This window comes from Mauremys mutica, chromosome 9 (genome assembly GCF_020497125.1).
Source record: "Mauremys mutica isolate MM-2020 ecotype Southern chromosome 9, ASM2049712v1, whole genome shotgun sequence".
Lineage (NCBI taxonomy): Eukaryota > Metazoa > Chordata > Testudines > Geoemydidae > Mauremys > Mauremys mutica.
In genome coordinates, this window is record NC_059080.1 from 86,595,376 (window position 1) to 86,613,394 (window position 18,019).

The 18,019-nt window shown below is 44.3% G+C and overlaps 1 protein-coding gene and 1 long non-coding RNA gene across 2 annotated transcripts in view; one reads left to right on the forward strand and one right to left on the reverse strand.

The window, feature by feature from the left end:
* Window positions 1–9,986: 9,986 nt before the first annotated feature.
* Window positions 9,987–15,791, reverse strand: SLITRK3 (SLIT and NTRK like family member 3). The gene is made up of 3 exons (XM_045030846.1): window positions 15,351–15,791; window positions 14,666–14,693; window positions 9,987–13,042 (listed from the first exon to the last, which is right to left on the reverse strand). The coding sequence occupies exon 3, from the start codon at window positions 13,022–13,024 to the stop codon at window positions 10,157–10,159; it is 2,868 nt and encodes a 955-aa protein (XP_044886781.1). The 5' UTR covers window positions 13,025–13,042; window positions 14,666–14,693; window positions 15,351–15,791; the 3' UTR covers window positions 9,987–10,156.
* Window positions 15,310–18,019, forward strand: part of LOC123377672 — a 72,404-nt gene continuing 69,694 nt past the window's right edge. Inside the window, exon 1 of the long non-coding RNA XR_006582270.1 lies at window positions 15,310–16,001. This is a non-coding gene — a long non-coding RNA (uncharacterized LOC123377672). The remainder of the gene's footprint in view (window positions 16,002–18,019) is intronic.

Consider the following 18,019-nt stretch of genomic DNA (forward strand, 5'->3'; position numbering starts at 1 on the left):
CCCCCAGCCTTGCCAAGCTCATCATCAGAAGCAAGCTCCCCACAGACCAGGACACACCAACTCAAAGCAGCAGCACCACACCCTGCCAGAACAATAGATGCAAAACCTGCAGATGTATCTCCACTGCTATGATGATCAATACCCTCCACAACACACCTTTCAAGATCCAGGGGTTCTACACATGCCTATCACAACATGTGAGGTACCTCATCCAGTGTACTAAATGCCCCAGTAACAACTATGTGGGTGTAACCAGACAATCACTATGCTCTTGAATGAGCTCACACAGAAAAATGATAAAAGACAAAAACATCCTTTCACCCATGGGCAATCATTTTTCAAAAAATGATCACTCTCTATCTGACTTCTCAGTCCTAGTCCTCAAAGGAAACCTGAAAAACACCTTCAAAAGACAAACCTGAGAGCTTAAATTCATAACTTTGCTAAACACTAAAAATCAAGATTTTAATAAAGACACTGGATTTATGGCTTATTATAACAGCCTGTAACACCAAGCCCATTTTTGTCCTATGACTGCAGATGTATGAATGGGCCACTTCACCTTGAATAGTCCCTTAGAATGTGTGTAAACTTACTTATACTAAATGATCTGTTCTACCTTCGATTTAGCGTGACACTGAGAGTATCTTTCCCAGACCTGAAGAGCTGTGTAGCTGGAAAGCTTGAAGTTAATCCAATAAAAGATATTACCTCACTCACATTGTCTCATTAGAGACTTTCATAGTCTTATAACTCAACAACAATTTTGTTTTTAGGCTGACATTTTGCATTTTGGTACTGTCTGTTAGTCAGAGCTTGGTCCAGCTACCAATAGAATTAATGCCATAACTCTCATTGACCTCAACAGCAGCAAGATCACAGTCCATTAGTGTTCAAATTGAGAAGGTTTTCTAAAGCGATTATACACATATTCCTCACCATTGCTGGTTGAAAAATGGGAGGGAAACTGAAAAAAGACTGAAAGTCTAGTGGGTGCTTTTGAGTGATTATAATTAGAGCCTTAGATATTTTCAGTGAAGGCTGCCTAGCTAGCAAAGAATAGGCATCACTTGCCCTGTTTACAGTCCGATACCGTAGCATCTTTACATGCCAGATTTCTATGACTGACTATTATACCCATTAGACAGACACAATTAGTGATTTAATATTTTATTGGATCAACTTCCACTGGTGAGATAGACCTGAAGAATGGCTCTGTGTAAGCTTTGAAAGCTCACCAACAGCAGTTGGGTCTAATAAAAAATATCTCTGTAGTATCCTGGGGCTGACACAGCTACTATACTATTATGCCCATTTTCAGATATAAGCAAGCTTTATGGGATACTGCAGACAAACATAGTAAAATTATATCAGAGAAAAATCCATGCTGTCTAATCTAGAAAAATGCAGGGATTGTGCATATTTTTAGTGATGTTGTCAGGAAGATTTTTAGGATGCCCATGCACAGCAGTCCTAATATGAGAGAAACATAGTGACAGGCTTTCCAAAGAGCTCAGGGACAACATTTTAAGTGCTCTTCAACCATAACTAGAGCCAGATTTTCAAAAGAATTCAGCTTACATCTAGGCACCAAAATAAGGGTCAGATTTTTAAGAAGTGTTCCCATTGTGACATCAGGCTGGGATTTCTAAGAGCTCAGCATGGTGTGTACCTATCCAGGATGAGACCTATTATGGGGACTGATTACACCACATCTGCTACTGCAGGGTTTTTACACCTTCCTTTGAAGCATCTGATGGTATTCACTATCAGAGGCGGGATACTGGTCTAGATGGGTCTCAAATCTGGTCCAGTGTGGCAATTCCTATGTTCCTATGCAAATCGGGTCCTTAGGTCTCCAAAGAAAAGAGTAAGAACCACTAGGTTAAAAAAATGGTTTCTTGGTGAGGATTTAGGAACATAGGGCTAGAAGACACACACACACACACACACACGGGGCCATCAAGTCCGGTCCCCCACTTTCGCAGGCAACCCAGTCATATCATCCCTTTCATAAACTTGTTGAGGTCCATCTTAAAACTAGTTAGGCTGTTTGATTTACATGTTATACTACAAATATGCTGGTCTGGCTGTTTCTGTTTGTTTGTTTGTGTGTGTGTTTTAAACAGACCAAATAAATGAATACAAGTAAGTCCTGAATAGCTGAACCCCAATTATCCAAAATTCCTTATAGCAAATAATAATGAAGAAAATAGCTGGCAAAATTTAATTAAAAAAAACACTTGCACAGCCTACCAGGTAAACAATCTCACCTCTAGTACAATTACTTCTATAGTAGATTTGTTTCACTTTAAATTATTTATGTTCAAATACCATTAACTGATCCTGCAGTTCCTCTGCACATAAAATACCCACTAACTTCAGTGTAGCTACAAAATTCCTATTAAGGTGAAACTGGGAAAAACAAGAGTACAACCCTGTTCATAAATAAACTCTTATTGCCTACTCCACATCTGGGCACAGATCAGGAACCTCAGGCAGAGTGATCCATATTCATGTCAAACTCCAATCCTTACAAACCAAATTCACTAGAGTGGATCTCTCTTTGGAAAGGGTGCTACATTATATGCTATACATATATAGTTAGGTGAGCGGGATTTTCCTGTGAAATTGGTGGAAGGCCATGGGAGGATTTGACCCTTAGTTACACTAAAATGTTTCTTTAGAACTAACAGAATATGTGAAATACTCTAAGAATATTTAAAGAACTTTACTACTAGGAAAAGAAGGTAAATTTAAAAAGTGAGGTGACAACTATTATCTTCAAAATGCAATGCATGATTCTGAACTGTTGACATGTTTTATGTATCATTGTGCTCTGCTATTTTACAATAATGTATTTATTATTAATTATTATTATTTGGAGAACCCAACATCCTGATTCTGCATACGGCTTCTTTGTAGTATCTAGGCATAATTTCAGTTTACACTGGGACTATTAACATTCCCAGATATAGGCCTGACCCACTGAAGTCCTTGGGAGTTTACCCAACAGAATGATCTGCGGGGAACTCTGTGAGAAGACCCTTACAGGGCTTTCCTCCCCTTTGACCTTCCTCCCACCAGTTTTCCCTGGGAAGGAATTATTTCAGTCTTTGTTTTGAAAACCACCACAATAACCATCAATTTGACCAAAAAATGGGGAACATGACCTACTACTCTCACCACAGCAAAAGGCAAGTAACCAACAAAATTTCATTCCTACAGTTGTCCTCCTGATGCAACCCATGCACAGACAGAAGATTAAATGGAGCTACTGACTCTTGCAGGGTGATAAATATGCCCCCCGCCACACACACACACACACAAACAAACACAGTGTATAATTAAATGAAAGTAAAAAAACATGTAAGAGAGAAAGAAAATGTTGAGCTCCTTAAAGGGTTCTACAAACGAAGATAAGCCAATAAAAAAACTATATAAAAAATCAATTGACAGTGTCCCTTTAATTTCACAATTTCTGGAAAAAATAAGGTACTAAAAATACTAATACGGTATTTTCAAATATTTAAATAGCAGCCATTATGCGATGAACTTGGCTAGCTAATAAACATCCTGATATTAGGCCTCAGCCCCCAAAGGCTGGCTGAATGCACCAATTTTAACTTTCCTAAAATCAATTCAGTTATTTCAGTACAAGTGTGTGTAAATACTCATATTTCAGAATAAAAATGGCTAAAGTCAATTTGACTAATGCTGGTCTGTTGGTAAGCAATTTAATTCAAATGGTACAAGTTTGTATGCAGACCTGCCCTTTCTCCTTATACAGGCAAAACTCCATTTGACTTCAGCTGGGCACACTGAACCCAACTGCATCACCGAAGTCAATGACTTCAGTGGGAGCAGGATGATGCCCACTGTGGATATCCAGTATAAGGGTCTGTTCCAAACCACACTGAGGTGAATAGGGTTATTTCCACTGATTTAAATTGGCTAGGCCCTAGTTGCATAAGCCAAGGTGGAATAGCAGGAATAGCTATGTGAAGAAATTCTCACTACCTAAAAAATCCTATTTTCAGGGAAAATAAAATAATTTCCAGTCTTGCCTCAAACATACCTGAAACCAGAAGACAGAAAAGTATCATTTTACTTCAAGGAGCTGATTTTTAGTGTGGAAAAGTAGTGAATCTGTGTATTCAGCAAATTCACAGTAACTCATATTTTTCCATGGGAAAAATGTGGTCATTTTCACTACACAAATCTCATAGCTATAGGGAAGTGTCACTCAGGAACAAATTTGGGAATACTCCCAAGAGGGTTATTTTTATCGTTTTAACACTCTCAGAATGAAAATACGAAAATTCACAGAGCTCTGATTGTTCCAACAATATAAGCAACTCCATGTTAGAAAAGCAGATGACAACTCTGGACAAACTGCAATTCTGCAACATTGTCACACTTGTCAGGTGCTTGAAGGAAGCTGGACTTTGGCCACAAACCTCACGATAGCTAAGGAATGGAGAAAACCAGTACACCTACACACAGAAGGCCACATTTTGTACACCCTATTCATGCAAACAGTCCCACCTACTGTCAATGTGGCTACTTTCTTGAGCAAGCTCTAATTTTACATATCACTCATGAGTTACTGCTTACGTGCAGGTTTCAGAGTAGCAGCCGTGTTAGTCTGTATCCGTAAAAAGAACAGGAGTACTTGTGGCACCTTAGAGACTAACACATTTATTTCAGCATGAGCTTTCGTGAGCTACAGCTCACTTCTTCAGATGCATAGAATGGAACACACAGGCAGGAGATATTTATACATACAGAGAACATGAAAAGGTGGAAGTATGCATACCAACAGGAAGAGTCTAATCAATTGAGATGAGCTATCATCAGCAGGAGACACAATTAACTCAGGCCTAAACAGAGACTGGGAATGGTTGGGTCATTACACTAATTGAATCTATTTCCCTATGTTAAGTTCTCCTCACACCTTCTATGGGTCATCTTAATTATCACTTCAAAAGTTTTTTTTCTCCTGCTGATGATAGCTCATCTCAGTTGATTAGACTCTTCCTGTTGGTATGCATACTTCCACCTTTTCATGTTCTCTGTATGTATAAATATCTCCTGTCTGTGTGTTCCATTCTATGCATCCGAAGAAGTGAGCTGTAGCTCACGAAAGCTCATGCTGAAAAAAATGTGTTAGTCTCTATGGTACCACAAGTACTCCTGTTCTTTTTGCTTACATGCAGTAGTGCTTGAAAAATCTATGGCAGTTCAGGAGGACATTTTGTAGTGAATTTTGTGTGCCACTGACTTAAATGTTTATAGCTAACAATATTGACCATTATTGTACATTTCTAGCTCAAAATTAAATGAACTGCAATCACAAAATAAAATAAAGAAATAATAAAAACATACAACATTTGTTCAAAGTGTTTTGACATAATCTTGAATTGAAAAGGCTGTGTTCTAGCAACCAACTCCATTGAAATCCTTCGCAAACAACCCCTTTGAAATATCGAATATACTCGTTCATTAGCCCGTTCGTTTATAAGCTGACCCCGCAAAAAGGACAGGTAAAAATAGCAAAAACTGTATGACCCTTTCATAAGCCGACCCTATATTTCAGGGGTTGGAAAACTTTGGCTCCCGGCCTATCAGAGTAAGCCACTGGCGGGTCGGGACGTTTTGTTTACCTGGAGCACATCGCTCCAGGTAAACAAAACAACAGTGAATTAGATATTCAATTCAAGTATTCCATAGAGCAGGGGTCGGCAACCCTTCAGAAGTGGTGTGCCAAGTCTTAATTTATTTGCAGTAATTTAAGGTTTCGCATGCCAGTAACACATTTTACATTTACAGGGGCCGGCGGACTGGCAGCAGGCTGAGCGGATCCCAGGCTGGCAGTGGGCTGAGTGGCTCAGCCCACTGCCAGTCTGGTGTTCCGTCCATCCAGGCTGACAGCGGGCTGAGCGGGGCCGGCGGCGGGGACATCAGGTTGGCGGCAGCATGCCACAGTAAATCAGCTCACGTGCCACCTTTGGCACACGTGCCATAGATTGCCAACCCCTGCCATAGTTTAAAATCATCAAATTTTGGTGTAGACCCATTTCTAAGCCAAACCCCGCTCTTTGATGCATCACCTTTTTACCAAAAATATTTGGCTTATGAACGAGTATATACGGAATTCACCTAACTATAACACACATTTATTGGCTTACAAGGACAGCCTTTTAGAGAAGGAATACTCTACTGAACTCAGATTTTGCATTAGGAGAAGAGTATTCATACCATTAGAAATAAACACTTTCTATTCTGTTGATGCAGTAGGAGAGACCTTTTATTTCCCAGGCTCAAACACTTCTTTTTAAGTGGGATTTTCTTTATAAGAATTGTATGAAAAGTCCTAGGAAATGGGGAGGAACTCTGACATTTAGTTATCTTCCCTTTCTAGCTATACATTTATTATAAGCTATGACTGTGACTTACCTGGACTTTTTTCCCTTTCACCTGTAGGAAGAATTTCAACATAGTAAATTAGTGAATAAAAATAACCGTATGATGAATGTTCTACCACAAGATTCTGAGCATCAGAACATACATTAACCTGATGTCAACTACTTGTCAATACAATAATGAATTAAGCTAAAAAAATTATTTTTATTTAAAATATTGTTCCATTAAAAATCACTTATGTGAATGTGGATAATTTTATTTTATTTCATTCCTTCCAAATAGTATCAATTTTATGAATAATACTGCTAATAATGATAAATAATCCCTATTAATTAGGTTCACTCAGGCTGACGGATATGAATAGTCTCCCTTCACAGATCAGAGATGACAGATCCACATTTGTTTTCTGAAGTGGACAGTAATTTTACCATCCACCCATCCACAGCTTATCACAATAAAATAAAATAAAATAAGAATAATCATATTACACATTAGATATCACAGTTAAATATTCTGAACACTTCCACAGATATTCTCCCCCAACTGATTTCAAAGAGTTTATAATGCACAGAAAATAAGTTTCCTACACAATAAAAAATATAACTCAATATAAGCCAAAAAATTCTCTTTTAATACAAAATTCCATTCTCATAGAATAAATTTATTTCCACTGAATAAATAGATTCCCTCACCATTTGCAGGTGAAATTGCTACCTCTATTTAAGTCAAGATGCTCTTGCCTTTTTGTAGTTTAAATAAAATATAAATATTATTTATAACGATTGGCTTACACTTTGATATGATTTATGAACACTCAGGTTTTGCCCCCCCCCAAATGTATACAGCACCAGTCACACCAGGGATTGTACTTTAACCTGACATGACATATACTCCATGTTCTGCATGCTGCAGCATTATCAATGGAATTATAATGATTATCATCAGAAGGATCTGGCCTTGCACTTTGATGTTTATTTTTTTGTAAATACCGGCATGCTTTTCTAATATCCATTAAAAACAGATTAGTGCTGAATGCAGTAATAATGAAACCCAACATCAATACTATAGAAGGATCTGGTAAGTTGGAAGTTCATAACATTAACCAATAATATGGAGGTGATGCAAAGATTTACAGACTTTTGAAGCAGTCCCTTCACCCACCCCCGCCCCGCATTATCTCTAAGGTCCAGAGGGCTACTATTGATTCACAGAAAATGTTTTCTACTTCCTCCACATAGCTCTCAGAAACAGACAGAAAGCCTGTACTGTGCATACCTGCCAAACCTATAATTAGGGCCATCTGGGGAGAACATCCACCTTTTAACTCCACTGGACTACAATGTGCTGGGTGGAATAATTTTGTTACACAAGAGAAAGGGAAGCAGCCTTTCCTGACCAAGACATCTGGCATGGGTGTGGCACATCAGTCCATGCAAACATAGGCTCTCTTTCCTCACCCAATCCAAAAAGTTGCAACTTACGAATGGACATTTAGTCCCATAACAAATGCCCAAAGGGACAAGAACATTAGATACAGGGTTTGGGTTTTTTTATACAGTGGAAACATTTTTCAATTTACCTTGATAAACTGCCACGATTGTTGTTTTTATTAACACAAAATATATTTTGATTTGATATTTATATATAAAATTCATTATTTGAGATTTTTAGGAGAGGGCCTCAGCGACGTAACTGCACGGCTAAGGAGCTGACATTCACATTCCCATTTAATTTGTTCCCTAGCTTGATGTAAGGCATTAGTGATGTCTGGTGAATTACATTCAACGTAACGATTTCATGCTATTAAGGACACACTCAGGAGTCCAAGCGGAAAGTACCGGACGGGCGGCACAACTCAGCTGCAGCTTTTGCTGCAATCGCTGGAGTTCCGGCGCCATCTACTGGCCACATTGGGTAACTCCCACAACAAAGCTTTCCCTCGGCCTTTTCAGTGTGTGTCAATCCAGATCTACCAGGAACAAGATACCAGCTAGTACCTTAAAAGAAAAATCCGTTTTTCTTTGGTTTCGCTCAGATCTAAGTGGGTTGTAAACTGGGTGACGCGGCAAGTCTATTTTGCAGCATCATTTTAATGACACACATTTTGTAAAATCAGCCTAACCCCCCTAGTTGTTCTGATTGCAGTCAGCTATTGAGCCTGAATTTCCCATATTGTTTCAGTCTTTTCCAAACGAGAGGAGAGAACATTCCAAGTGCAATTGTATCAAATACTCAAATTTACATCTAAGCCTTTCTCCAATCTCTACTCATTTCCTCATATAATTGATGTGAATTTAAACACTGAAAAGTTGTAATACTAATGCCTTATTTTCTCCTAGGTTGTAGCAGAACACAGATTCTACTAGCAATATTAGTAGAAGAAATTGGGTTAATTCTGCTGCTTATTTTTAAATAGAAGAAACTCTGACATAGTTACAGTGCAATGTGGAAGAAAAACAGGTTTCAAATCGGATTTTTTTAAAGTCCTAAGTGGTACTGTGGCAGAAGTTGTACAGATTTTTCCCCCTGTTTACATCACAGTGCACTGAACAGTGATTAATAAAATAGCTTTCAGGATTAAGGTGGGAGAAGTAATCATCGGTAGGGGGAGGGTAAGCTGAAATTTTAGGTTCAAGCTTTGTATCCTCTATATATCTATATGTATTTTTTTCAAAACTTTTTATTAGGAAAGCTATACCAGACGCATCACTGTACAATGAATGATTAAACATTACCTTTACAATTTATATTCACTTGAAATTACAGAATAAATATATGCACATTGTTGTTTGTATTTGTGTGTGTGTGTGTGTGAGAGAGAGAAAACATTAAAAGTGCTTCCTACAAAGCCGTTAGTGATAGGTACCCAGTAATTTTTTTTATTTTTATTGTATATTTGCATGGGTTTGTTTTAATAAGAAAGTGCGGATGTCCTCCAAAAACTCATGGCGTCATGAAGTGTCATTGATCATCCCTAGGTGTGTGTGCGTGCGCCACGTGGTTACATCCAATGGGCTTCTTCCTTTCGGATGACTTCACACTGGATATGGAATCCCCCCCTCCAGGAGGAGAGGAGGGGAAGGGCGAGCGGAACGGAAGGGGAGCAGATCGGAGTGGCTGGGGACCCGACTGGCGGCTGGGGTGGGGAGCTGTGTGGACGCGTCTACGTGTGTGTGCATGTGAAAGAGAGAGACAAGAGTGAGAGAACATTCGAACAAGACCCCCCGCCCCTCCCCCCTTGCAGTTTCCAGGCATGCAGCAAACTGCATTTGATTGTTTTAAATAAATGTACAGGATCTGTGCCATGATGGGCAAGAAGAAAGCAAGCCACAAAATGCCATCTCCCCCTACCCCCAGGGAAAAAAAAAAAGAAAGTAAAAAGTTTACTGCAACGGAAAAAAAAGAGACATAGAATTTACTTAGGATCAATACAAAGATCCCCGTAGTAATAATAATAATAATAATTAATAATAATATACCTTAGACATGGCACAGTCAAAGTCTCAGTTTCAGTATAAAAAATAATGATTAACATCTGCTGGCAAGTCTGCGAAGGCACTTCATTGATTAATGATCTGAGAACGGCCCTTCCTCCAAACACACACCTCTGGTGGGGGAGAGCACACAGCTGTATTCTCTATTCTCATCATGCGCTTGCACGGGGGCTGGAGAAGGGGGGCCGGGGGCGCTACTGGCGGGCCGGGGCCGGGGCCGGGGCAAAGCTATCGGGTCAGAACCTATAGGTTGTCTTCTCCAGGACTTCGAGGTAATCCGGCTTGGTTTGGAGTTTGGCCCTTAACTCGAGGTATTCGCTGGGGGGGGGTTGGTCTGTGAAGCCCTTGCCGGCCGAGAAGAGAAGCGTTTCCTTCAGCCTGGCGTCCTGCTGCAGGTCCGGGTACTGCATGCCCGGCGGGTGCACGTGCAGTTCCTTTAACTTGGGCACCGCGCCGTACAGGCAGTCCACGAAGCCCACCGTGCAGGGCAGCGGCGGCCGCTCTCTGTCCAGCCCGGCGCCGCCCGGCGGGAAGAGCAACACCCCGCCGTTCTTCTCGTGGGGGAAGCCGGGCGGCGCCGGCGCCAGCGCCAGCTCCCCGGCCAGCGCCAGCCCGCCGCCGCCGGCCGGGTGGTGGTGGTGCGGGTGGGCGGCGGCCACGATGGTGTTGAGCTGGGAGCTGGACACGGCCAGGCTCCACTCCTGCTCCTTCTCCAGCAAGGTCCGGTAGTGGGTGCCGCTCTCCTGGCGGCCGGGCTCGGCGAACGGCTCCCCCGCCCCGCCTCCCCCCGGGCGCTCGCCGGCCTCGCCGCCGCCCTCCTCCCGCTCCGCCTCCTCCTCCCGCGGCTTGTAGATGGGGTTGTTGCACATGTGGGTCACCGGGTGGGGGATGTAGTCGTAGACGTGCCCCACGGGGTGAGCCTTCTCCGGCGAGCCGCCCCCGCCGCCGCCGCCGCCGCCGCCGCCCGCCACGCGGCCGCCCTCCTCGAAGAAGCGGTGGCACTGCAGGTGGATGCCGCCCAGGTCCCCCGCCTCCGGCCGCTTGCCGCGGAAGGGCAGTTTCTTGCGCCGCCGGCGCAGCACGAAGGCGAAGAGCCCCGCGGCGATGAAGACGGCCGAGAAGAAGAGGACCAGCAGGCTGAGGATGAGCACGGAGAGCGGCACGGCGGCGGCGCCGGCCGGGGAGAGCTCGTAGGCCGAGGGGCTGCTGGGGCTGGGCTTGCCCCCTGGCGGGGCGGGCGAGGCGGCCGCCGCGTGCAGCAGCTCCGGGCACAGCGCCTCCAGCTCCACCGAGCGCACGTCCCGGCGGGTGAGGTTCTCCGGGCTGGCGCACAGCACGTCCCCCACCACGATGACCGAGCTGATGGTCTCGATCCACTGCTTGAGCGGCACCAGGTCGCAGGTGCAGTCCCAGGGGTTGAGCTTGAGGTCGATCTGCACGATGGCGTGGAGGTGCTCCAGCACCCCGGCCACGGGCAGGTAGAGGAAGTGGTTGTTCCTCAGGTTGAGCCTGGCCAGGGAGGTGCCCGCAAAGGCGTCGGTGGGCAGGGTCCGCAGCAGGTTGTCGTTGAGGAAGAGCAGCTTCAGATTGGGCATGAGGCTGAAGGCTGCGGGCTGGATCTCCCTGATCAGGTTGTACTCGAAGTACAGGTAATGCAAGCTCTGCAAGCCCCTGAACATGCCCGGAGTCAGCCTCTCGATGTCATTGCCGTTCAGGTACAGGCTCTTCAGGTTAGGCAGGTTAATAAAAGCCCCGTCCTGCACGTAGGAGATACGGTTGTTCCCAAGGTGTAAGAGATCCAAGGAAGAAAAATTCCAGAAATCCGAGCGGTAGATTTTCTGTATCAAATTGCCGCTCAGGTACAACTTCTTGGCGTTCAGGGGCCTGGGCAGGAGCTCGGAGATGTTGTGAAATCCTCTCTCCTTGCAATTGACTGTCAGGCCCAAGTCGTTGATGTGCAAACTACAAGAGCACCCAGTAGGGCATATGATGGGGATCGGGGGCCTTGTCTGATATGCAGCTATAGGAGGCTGGTTTGGCCCAGGATACAGGCCTCGGGATGTAGGGGGAGGTTTGGGCACTCTGGGCTGCTTGGTGGGTTTGGGCTGCTTATTGGATGTTTTGTACTCAACAGAGGAAGCAGTGAAATGGAAGGAGGATAGCATGGAGGAAGGCTTAGTAGGCCATGAGTTCTCCTTGCTAGATGACAACTGAGGAATCCCCAGACTGGCCTCGACTTCAGAGTCAGACAGCATGGGGCAGAGTTTACTCCTTTTGATTTCCCTCAGGTCCTTACCATGGAAGTGGAAGGGGGTCTCACAGGTTATGTCTCCCACAAGGGCAGTATAAGGTATGCGCTCCAGCCAACTTTTCAGCTGCACAATCTCACAGGTACAGTTCCAAGGGTTCTCCTCCAGCTGGATTTCCATCAGACTCCTGCCAATATGGTCTAGCATCCCTCGATAGGAAAGGACTTTTAACCTGTTTCCCCGCAAGTCCAAATGAGTTAAGGACACAGATTTAAATAGGTTGGTGGGAAGCATGGGGATAAGGTTGTCATTTAAGATCAAGACTCTCAGTTTGCTCAGATTTCGAAATGCCCCACTTTCAATCCGTTTAATGACATTATAATCTGCCTGCAGATATTCCAGACTTTCCAAACCCAGGAAAGTGTCGTTTCTGAAAATGTCTAATTTATTCTCGTGCAGGTACAATCGCTTCAGAACTTTGAGCCCATTAAAGGCTCCTGTCTGAATGTCCTGCAGTGCATTGTTCCCAAGGTTAATAGACACAGCATTGTTCAAATGAAGAAAACTGTTAGTGTATAATTTCCTCATGGAATTCCTCTGCAGATAAAGTTTAAAAGGTCTTGACCACGACTCCGTTATCTGACTAATATTTATAAATCCTTTATTGTCGCAATGTATATGGAAAAGGCTCTCTTTTACTTCACAGTAACATGGATCAAAGCAGGGCTCGTCAATTTCCTCTGAGTCCTCTATCAAGGGAATTGGTGTAGTCCATGCTAGAGCAATTGTGCTTAGAAGAATTACCCACAACATCCTTCCTTTATGGAGAGTCTCTGCTGTGGGAGGTTTCATCATTTGTGGCTGATTACAAAACTGTAACAGAAATAAAAATGCAGAATTTTAGTATTTAGTCATGTCACTGTTCTTAATAAACTCCATTCTTGCTAGACTTTTATTAGGCTCCTGAAAAGTTCAGCAATTGTTGGGTAGACTTCAAAACAAACTCTAGCAGTGCTTGATGTTCAAGGCTGGTTTCAGACTTAAGAGCTATAGAAATCTCTAATCATAAGATGCCATATTTTCCCTTCCCATATGATACTTAGTAAATGGCATCTATAATGAAAATAGCATGCACATACCATATAGCAAATGAACATATTGTCTGAGCGTATTGCATATATACATATTTTTCACCACATGACCAGTGTTTAGAAAAACAATTATTTGCAGCTTACCTCTGTGCACATCATAACCTGCATTGATTACAGGAGAAAATACCAGTGGATATCTTTCACCAGCATCATACTACATCCTTTATATATACATACACACACAAAAAACCCTCCCAAAGTTGCTAGTTTGCAATGGTCGGATATTCAATGCACCAGCTCAGTATATTCTATATGTAAGTTTGCAGGAATGTGCAGGGTTTGTAAATGTCCCTGATCTAACAGTTTCCTTTAGAAATTCTCACGGTGTCTTTAATAATGCTTAACAACCGTGATTTAAAATAAAACCTCCCCCTTCCAGACACACTGATGGATTAATGCTACTGGTATATTATCAGATAAATACATACTACATATTAGTCATTTTAGCTGATTAAAGCATTTAGAGATGATTAATCTTTCTAAAGCACATGCCCATGCGATCATCAGATCTAAGGCGAAGTGACAGCTAAAGAAGCATTTCGCACTGAAATGCTCAGGCTGGTTTGGATTATGATATTTTGCGCCCCCAGGACCAACCAAGAGACCCGGTTAAAAAGCTGAAAGTGGAAGAAAAATATCTTGACACTAGCTGATAAATTATCTATCCTACTCTCTACCTTTCAAAAAAAATACACCATTCTTCTCCAATCAGAGGAAACAAATACTGTTCTAATGAGATGCAGCTCCCCAAGATACAGTTTTCCCCTTCCTTTTGCCAGATATTTCAAATGTTTGGGGATAAATAAACGTTAATGGTTATGCTAATAATAATGATGGTGATGCAGCCCTTCTTGAGTCAGTGAAATATCAAATTGAAATTGTTCCGAGGGATCGTTGATTTTAGTCCTAATTTATCGATAAAAATGACCTTTTTCTTTGCCTTTCCAATGTACTGCTAGAGAATTCTCCCCCACCCCCCTTCCCCGCACAAACTTAAAATCGGAAAGACGCATTTAGGGAGAGAAATGGGAAAAGGATACAAAGCCTTAGGATCAACTTGCCAATGAAACCCTCAGCTGTAGGAAAGGGGAAATGGGAGAAAATAGAGAAATACCCTGTGCAATTAAAGCCATGATCTAATAGGGAAGAAGGGAGAGAGAGAGAGAAAAAGGAGAGCTATATTGCAGTACCCGTCAGTCCTATCTGTCTCTTTTGCAAAATAGCGACTTAAGTTCTTTCTGTTCTGCAAGGGCTATAATAAAAATGATGTGGGGGCGGGGGGAGACAATGGGGGGCGTCTTTGAAGCTAGGCAGAAAGAAGAGGATCCAGAACGCTTGTACTTACCGGTTTGCAGGAGAGATTTTTAGCACATCTGAAAATAAATAAATAAATACAATTTTAAAAAGCTCGAGTTTAAGGATTGCTGGTTTCACTCTGTCTCTTTCTGTCTCTCTCTCTCTCTCTACTCCTGCTGAGGCTGAGGCAAAAGGAAAAAAAAAAAAAGGCAAGCAAGCCTGAAACGTGCTGGGAATGCAATGAGCTCCTCAATGAGCTTCTTTAGGATGCAGAGCCGCTGTTTGGCACACTCAATGGAGGAGGGAGGAGAAGGGGGCTGCTGCAGGCTCCCAGCTCTGGGGCTGCTGCTTTCTCTGGGCACCAGCAGCACATCGTTGGGAGGGAGAGGGAGGGAGGCTCAATCACAGCGGAGAATCTCGGGCTTCTCTCTCTTTCTCTCCGTGTGTGTGTGTGTGTGTGTGTGTGTGTGTGTGTGTGTGTGTGTGGTGGTGTTGCCCTGGATCAGGCTTTTCCACGTCATGAAAATGAGCTTCAAGAAGGGGAACAAATGAAGGGGGCGCGCTTGGCACCAGGTCGGGGGCGCGCATTTGGGAAGCCCTGACTGTACAGTTTTTTTTTGGGGGGGGGGGGATGGTAAGGTGGGGTGGGGGAGGAGTGGGAAATAGACTGGGGAAAGCCTAGAAGAACGAGAAAGGAAGCAGCAGCCTCCAGAAACGAGCCACAGTCCCCTCACCCCAACTCTCAAGGAAAAAGATCCCCCGATTGCCAACTGCAAATTCCAGCAAGGCGCTCGTGCCGCGGGTAGATCATTGGGAGAAATGTATCTCTGGCCAGCTGCCCCCCCGGATAGGTTCCTCTCCGCGCACAGACACTGCTGCAAAGCCAATAGATTAGTTGATGCGGAGCCGTAGGTAGCCGCTCTCCATCATCACACCTGGGTGTCCCAACGTGAGAGCTCGGGAAGCCTCAGCCTGGGTGACTTGAACAAGGTGGTTCCTCTCTCCTCGCATTTCCTCGCTCTCTTTGATCCCTTTGCACCACGAGCGCCCCTTTTTTTGATTGTTGCGCTGCAGCTCGAGCCTTCAATCTTCCCCAGGATCCAACAGCCTCCTGTTCGCTTCCAGCTTTAAAAGGAGGCAAAGCAAATCGCTGGGAAGAGACCCGGAATCACTTGGGTAACAACGGCACATTTTGCATTCTGTCACCGAGCAAGGCATCAAAAGCGAAGAGGAGGATTTAACTCCTTAACCGCCGCACGATTTTTCGGTCTGGCTTTGTGTGTGTGTGGCGTGTGCCCGAGAAGAAAACCATGCCCGATGCTGACTGGATCCGGGAAGAGAATACAACTCAGCTGACATCTTTTCACGACAGAGGCAGCAAGAAGGTAATACAGTTTTGTTGAGAAACCGGGGCGAAGGAAAGTGACACTGTGTGGGCGGGAGTAGATTATTTGTTAGCGAAGAGCTGCCAGCCGGTAGCAGATCACTGGAGGGAGCGCCTTGCAGCTGAGACTCGAGAGTCTGTCCAAATTTACCCTTGGCTTAAATTTAGCTGGCAAGATCGGTTGTCAGGGCGAAGTTGTTTTAAGCAACAGAGGGGCTATTGGGTCAGTAATACACGTCTCAATCCCTGTCTGTGCATTTCAAAACTCAAATTCAGATTTTTTGTTCAGCGCTGGGCAACGTTGTTCGTGTAGGGAGATTCAATACGCTCCGTACGCTTTATTGAACAGGCTGATTTTTTTTCACTACGACATGCATGGCAGACACACTCTACATTCACCAGGAAAGGGGCTCGCTCCCTAACTTTAAATGGACGTGGCATTCTGGCCTCCACCACCCCACCTCTGCTGGGAGCTGCAAGCGAGCCTCCAAGCAGGGGGCGGATCCCTTCTGGAAGCCATAAGCCCCTAGGTCCAGAGAGTCACTGCAGCCTTAAACCAAACCTTTAACACTGCTATTCCAACAGTCTCCCTCTCCGCTCCAAATGTTTGGGTGGAGAGAGGCTTGACTGGAATCCTTGAAGAGGCAGCAGGTTGGTATGAAAAAGTTAGTAGGGAAAAAGCCCAGCTGTCAGGAGCACAGATCACTCCCTGTTGACTCCCAAATAGGGTGCTAGTGCCCACTCTGTTAATAGGAACATCCATATTCCTTTACCACCTCCTCCTCTCTCCCTGCCCGCTTCCCCTACCTGTCGGATCAGTAACATTCCCCATATGATTTTAAACATCCCAAGGGCTCGTTAAACATTTCAGTGTGGAAGCAGCACTACTTGCTAATTAAAATGCTGCATCATTCATTTGCAGGAGCAAAATTTGGTGCCGTCAGGCGAAATGCACTTGAGACTTCTAAAAAGGTTGGGGGAGGGGGGAGAGTAGGGAAGTGAAAACAGTTTTATTGGATCTCTAAAGAAACGAGAGGGAAGAAATACCAAAGCAGATTGTATGAGAATTTCTGTTATTCTTGCCGGGGTTTCTCTTTCGCAGCTGCCTTAGCAACGCACTGGGGTTTGAAATACATCCACCAAAGGTCTGTATTTTTGCCCACACCACGTTGCTATGTCAATAGATCTTTTCGCAGGCAGCTTTCAAGTCCCGAACATGCAACCAGGCGAAGTTATCCTGCGCTAATGATTCTCATTAGGAAAGTAGCAAACGATCGCGGTTAATACCGATCCATGCGGAGTGCTAAAAGCTCACCGAGATTTGCTCTGAATGGCTAGGCGACGCCAGGCGAACTCTTTAAGATGTATTACATCCCTAATGCCATAACCTTGTACTTTCACTCCCCCCCGGCCAGCAACTTTCAGCAATGGCACCGAATAAGGCTTGTAATCCTTTTAAGTGGTTCTACCTTCAAGTTTTGCAGATGAATTGAGAGAGTGGGGGCGAGGAGGGGGGGGGTGTTGGTTGAATACAAATAGAAAAGCATTGCATGGCGCCTACAGTATCACAATACAGAGCCCTGTGAGCCTAATCTTCCCAGACTCAGTCGCTGTCGGATCGAAGCTTCCAAGGACACCCCTTTTTATTTTAAATCGGAGTCCTCTGGGATGCAGCAGTAAAGGATTTGGTCCCCAGGAGTTTAGCGGTGGGCTGCTCCTGCTGCGTGTCTTTTTTTCCTTCCTGATAGGATGTCACACAGTGCAATCCCTGCCTGGATCCTCCCTGAGTCCACTGGAGGTGGGATATCTCCCTTCAGCCCCACTGTATCCTTTACCCGTGTCCCGCGGGTGGGGGGGGGAATCCAGCTGCTTTATCCCAGCATCAGCCAGGCGGCGAAATGGCAGGCGGGGGAAGGGGAGGAGGAGGACAGGACAGGAGGGGAGGACAATCCCTAGGGTTCTAGATGCTAAAAGTCTGCAATTTCGATGTAGGGCACTGCAGTCAAATCACAAGGCTAA

Bases quoted from the DNA above. Each gene is read 5' to 3' on its own strand.
- SLITRK3 (XM_045030846.1), bottom strand. From the start codon at position 13,024: ATGATGAAACCTCCCACAGCAGAGACTCTCCATAAAGGAAGGATGTTG.